Here is a 6077-nt window from a genome sequence, read left to right as displayed (position 1 = left end):
CCCTAAGTTCATTGGCCAAATACTCATTTAAACACTAGATATTACTTACCGCTTATGTATTGTTATTTACTTACTATATTAACATTATGATAATATATATCTTTTAAATTCCTTTATGATTTAGAGTCCTATATTAATCCTCATCTAGATCGATTAGTCTCTACACCCCAGTAGACCGACTTACCGTCTAGCAATATTTACAAACCGTGTACGACACGTGTCAATGTGTCATGAAATGTTTATGAGAAATCTTATCCGAGGGCTCAAATCATAAGTCTATCTTAAGGCTGCTAAAAATTTATTTAAACAATTCTACAACCGTTGGTTTCTCAAATTGCGGTAGTTCGAATGGAGCACGATTGAACATCCATACAAAATACTTGTTTGGGTAACTTCACCATAACGTCTTGCTTATTATTATTGTAAATTCAAATATTTTAAACTACGCTTCATTTCCTTCCATTAAAAAATATATATGCACACAACAATTAAAGCAAACATAATCAATACCAATGTACTCCATTTCTATTCCTTGAACTCCAAATCTTACAAGCATAGCAACTTGTACTTCATGCAACAAAAGTAATTCATTGCTCCCCAAAACTCATCACCCCCATATTCAAAATCTTATCCAAATGACCCAAGAAATTGATAAAAACACATCCACATTATTTATATGCCAACAATAAAATGAAGCAAAAGTATACCCCATATGTGTTTTCCATGGATGTGGAGTTGTGAGGAAAAAGCAACCAAGTCAAAGACATGGTCAAACCTTTTCAAAGGTTGGTTTTTGGTTTCCCAGAGGCAGCAATCCTCCGTGTGACTGACCGCATGGTAACAAACTCCTCCGCAGATGATGGGTGGATCCCCACCGTGCTATCGAATTGTGCCTTTGTTGCTCCACACTTCATCGCCACAGCAATACCCTAAAAAATATCCAAATTTAATAACAAATATGACAAGGGGCATTTACGTCTTTTTACACAGACAAAAGATCAAGAACAACTCAATGTCCTACCTTTTTTGGTTAGACAAAAAACTTGCAATTTTTGTCCCACTAACATCAATCCCAAATTTCTAGGGCTATTTTTTTATATAAGGACGACAAGGGCATTTATGTCTTTTGCACATAGTTCAATGTACCAAACACAGTACAACTTGTTCTAAGAGCAGTCCCAAATTTCTAGGGCTAATTTTTTTTATAAGAGGATGACAAGGGCATTTATGTCTTTTCATATATATACAAAGCACAGTACAAATTATTGTCATGTACCTGCATAATTTCTGCTGCATCGGGCCCACACATGGACGCACCAATAACTTTATCTGTCTCAGCACTGACGATAAGTTTCATGAGTGTCTTCTCTTGCCTCCTGTAAAAATAAATAAATAAATAAAAATCGAATGCAAAAAATAAAAACAGGGCCCACGAAAATGGAGAAATGACAGTTCACATACCCAGAAATGGAGTTCTTCATGGGATTAAATGTTGATGTGAAAATCAAAATGTCTCCTTCACCTTTCTCTATAGCCTGTTCTTCACTTAGCCCCACAACAGAGAGAGGTGGTATGCTGACATGGCAAATTATATAATTATATATATTATATTTATGAAAAAAAAATTAAAAGTTAAGTTGAAGATTGTTATACCAGAAAACGGCACAAGGTATGTTGCTGTAGTCTGGCTTGCTAGGTTCGTTACCAAATACGGTTTTCTGTGTTCCATGAAAAACGGAAAATTACGTATTTGCCCTTTGATAATCATTAGTTATAAGGGTTTGAAAGTACATACAGCAAATAAAGTTCCTTCCATTAGGGCAACAGGAGTGAGATTCATTCGATTTGTGACATCACCTATGGCCCAAATGCTAGGGACATTGGTGCGAGAAAATTCATCAACCTGCATATTTTAGAAAACAGAAGAAACGGAATTGGAATTGGAATTGGAATTGGAGATTCCATTCCATCAGAATCCATGAATCGAATTCCGTAAGGTATTAAGTAAAAGGGTTTTAAAAAATAGACCTTCACTGCTCCTGTTTTGTCAAGTTCAACCCCTACACTTTGCAAATTTAGCCTCTTGGTATTAGGTACACGTCCTGCAACAACAAAAAAATATAAAAATATAAAATTTGAAAATTAAATAATCAAGCAATTATTTATTATTTCCCGCTATATAAAATAGATGTAAAAAATTACCAGTGGCAAAAAGTACAACATCTGCCATTAATTCTTCACCATGATCTGTGGTAACTTTTATACCATCTTCAGTTTTCACCAACTGAAAAATATGCATCCGGTTTTAAAAAAAAAGGAAAATTTAAGAAAAATAAGGCAAATTGCAATGAAGTTTTTTACTTTTAATAGCAACTTAGTTACAATCTTTACCAATAATAATAATAATATGTAATAGATGTGGTATAATTAATAATTTAATTGGATGAAAAGAACCTGTGTTATATTTGTTTGTGGATGCAAAATTATGCCTCTTCCTTCAAGATTTCTGGCAACAAGAGCTCTCATTTCATCATCAAAACCCCTGCAAAATTAAATTTAAATTGATAAAATGAAATTTTTAAACAGTCAAAAAAATATAATGGTTCAATCAGTATAGAAAGTATTTAAGTGGTTAAATCAATGAAATAGTGAAAGTAAATATTCAAACAGGAAGAATTCATAAAGCTTTGTATATAATATTAACCTTAAAGGAAGTTCCTTTCTGAAGCATAGATTCACAGTGGACCCCATCCCACGCCAAATTGAAGCAAACTCAACAGCAATATACCTGATCCAATATAAAAAAAAATGAAACTAAAAGTACAGAAATTTAAGGATGAAAAGGGTAAAATGGTCAACTCACCCTCCTCCAAGTATAACTACACGCTTTGGTAGCTCTTCCAAGCTCAAAGCCTCATCTGAGGTTATAGCCAGCTCCTAAATTGACACACACAGAGAAACAATATGATATGAAAAGGGTAAAATGGTCAATTTACCCTACCCAAGGAGATTGTATTTTGCATGAAATTTTTACCTGTCCAGGGATATTTGGACGTTGTGCCCTGCTGCCAGTTGCTATGAGTATGTGTTTTGCTGAATAGGAGAGTTTAGTTCCATCCAATTGGATCACTTCCACTTCATTGGGGCCCACAACTCTACCCTCTCCTTCAAAAAGTTTGACTCCTGCATTTGAAAGTAGGCGTTTGTATATCCCATTTAGCCTCACTATTTCTTCAGTCTGCAACAACAAAGTTATATATCAGATGTTATTTATGAGAAGTTGAGAACTGAAGAAAAAAAAACAGATAGAAGAAACAAAGTTGTAATCAAAGAGGAGCAAGGGTAAATAGGTAAATACAGTGTGGATACACAAACAGTGAAAAAAAGATACTAGAAATAAAGCAGAAAGTAGATAGAACAAAAGCCTCACTTAATTTGGGAAATCAACAAAGTCAAAATTCAAAGTCAAAAGTAAAAAAGGCTCTATTAGAATGTAGAATAGACCTTCTTGTGAAGTAGCTTTTTCCAATCAAAATCGATGTTATCGTTCACTTTCCATCCATATTCTTTTGCATCCTACACATGTTGAAGCAGGGATGAGTGAAGAAATATAAGTATTTCTCTTTTTAAACAAAGTGCTAATGGAAATAACAAAAAAATATGAATTTCTAATATCAGTAGTTTCTAATAGAAGCTCAAAATCACCTGAATTTCAGGACCAAATGTTGCTCCATAGACCAAGATCTTTTTAGGAACACACCCACGAATCACACACCTACACCACATGCAAACATCAAAGGCATTTAGATTATATAATAAAAGAACTATAATTGTTGCTTCATGCATCATCTCAGAATATATATACCCAATTATCAAACATTATATATGTTAGATAATAGATAGATGATAGATAAAAATATGTAAAACTTGAAACAGAGATTTAGAAACTTACGTTCCTCCAACGCCTCCTATGGTTTCTGAGCTGATTGGATGAAATGGTAGCTCACAAATCCCAACCTTGCAATAAGAGTTGAGTAAGAAAGATAAATAATTGAATGAGCATGCATAGATTTCTTGAAGATAAGTTTTATATCTTCAAAAAGCATCCAGAATTTAATGCAACATTAGTAATAGGAAATTGAGGAAACCGTGTTATATTATCTCCATGGATGGGAAGCTATATATGACTGAAGTATTCGAGTACTAGTCAAATGTCTGAATAAAATACCATTAGAGAATGACCATGTAAAAAACATCAATCACATTGTAATGAGGGAGCAATTTGTTTCTTTTATTGGAAAATTTCAAACTAACATTAACTAGACACTTATTATGATCATCACAGCTTATTGATGATATTGAAGAGTGCTACATACATTTGACTAGTACTAAAAAGCATAACAATAAACCATGTGTGTAATACCAACTGTTTTAAATTTCATGGAGTCAAGGAGCAATTCAAATAGACATTTCCCATTATCCCATATGATGTTATGAATGGAGTGTTGTATATAACTCCAACATGCGTACACTCTGTATAGCAAATACTTCTATTCGTAGAATAAACTAGCAATATCAATAAAAATTCTAAAGCACCATGAAAACCACACCAAAATGAAATTAGCTCAAATGATACTCATCACTGAATCCCTTTAGGGCAAGAAATTACGTGTTGACATATGTTTGATATAAACAAAAAAAAAATGCATACACTACATGAGTTTTTTATGGGTAATTCAACATCAGATTCCAAGCAAAACCTTGGATTCGTTTCCGTTAAGAGATGAGAAATGAGAATGGACAGATAAACAGACATACAGGTTTATCTAATAAATGATACCTTAGCTCCATACTGAGCTGAAAATCTGGATGCCCTAACCCCGCCACTACCAGCACCAATCACGAACAGATCAAAATCGTAATCATTCTCTCCAGAAAGATTATCCAAATCTCCGTCAATCAGCATCTTCCTCGACATGATTAGAATACTAAATCCACATAAAAGCGCACAAGGTATTAACAATCGATCAATCACAGGTAATACATCCATTTCCTAATAACTACTTATACGATACTCGACCAGAACGTATATTTCAAAAACCTTTTAAAAAAAATCAGATCCGAAAAATACCACATATAACGATTGCCTAAAATTTATCACGTAATTTCCGCTATATTTGTACAAAAACAGTCCCGGATCAGAGAAATACTAAATTTGAAGCTGCGACATCGATTTGGGGGAGGAAATCATCGGAGCAACAATACTAAACATACATAACAAAATGAAGTATCTAGGTTAAAATTTTACCCTTCTAGAGCTGAACCAATGTACTAAACTTGATTTCCAGTAGTGGTTTTACTTGTTCTTCAAGAAATTAATATTAATCTGCTTCAAAATCTGAGGGCTTGAACAACAATTTGCCACGACACACACAAGCAGGTCGTGATTACTGATGATTGATGAATTTGAGATGGAGAAATCGAACTTGCTTTGCTCTACATGTATTTAAACCGCAGGGCTTGAGAATGTTCGCTTGTTCTGATTTGGTAGTACCTTGTGCATTAAGATGTTGTACTCTTCCACTGGGATGTCGATCTGCCAAAAGCAAAAACTTTTGTAAATACCCAATCACAATTTTGCTTTTTGCAATCTTTTAACTGTGATAAGCTTTTTACTACTAAAATTTGTTTAAAAAAATAATAATAATAAATAAATAAGTTAATTATTTTCTTAAAAACTATTAACTTCGAAGATAAAAACCTAATAAATTTATAAATTCTCCCAATTAACTCCACTTTTTGTAACTTCATCTAATTGAAAGAAATTAAATGTTTATCTAATCCCTATTCTAATAAAAAGAAAAAGGGTTAATCTACTATTGAAAAGTATCATATAGAGATAGAGAGCTTCTCATTAATGTTATATATCACCAACTAGATGTAAGATCTGTGTATTACACGGGTTGATTTAAAAAAAAAATTAAACATTAAATTAAAATATAAACAAAATTTTTTTTTTTAATATATAATTTTAAAATAAAAAAATGAAGAAATAAATTTATTGCAATTTAATATAA

General features: G+C 32.7%; 1 protein-coding gene across 1 annotated transcript; it reads right to left on the bottom strand.

Annotated features, from left to right (window-relative positions):
* Positions 1-500: 500 nt before the first annotated feature.
* On the bottom strand, positions 501-5507 carry LOC145038326 (glutathione-disulfide reductase). The gene is made up of 16 exons (XM_078986723.1): positions 5309-5507; positions 4841-4988; positions 3953-4017; positions 3706-3775; positions 3505-3576; positions 3035-3238; positions 2864-2937; positions 2705-2788; positions 2455-2542; positions 2203-2284; positions 2029-2102; positions 1796-1903; positions 1654-1718; positions 1462-1575; positions 1277-1376; positions 501-929 (listed from the first exon to the last, which is right to left on the bottom strand). Exons 2-16 carry the CDS (start codon positions 4976-4978, stop codon positions 780-782), a joined length of 1488 nt encoding a protein of 495 aa, XP_078842849.1. The 5' UTR covers positions 4979-4988; positions 5309-5507; the 3' UTR covers positions 501-779.
* Positions 5508-6077: the final 570 nt, after the last annotated feature.

The sequence above is a fragment of the Lactuca saligna genome, chromosome 1 (assembly GCF_052625555.1).
Source record: "Lactuca saligna cultivar CGN05327 chromosome 1, ASM5262555v1, whole genome shotgun sequence".
Taxonomy (NCBI): domain Eukaryota; kingdom Viridiplantae; phylum Streptophyta; class Magnoliopsida; order Asterales; family Asteraceae; genus Lactuca; species Lactuca saligna.
This window is presented reverse-complemented; position numbering and strand designations above follow the sequence as displayed.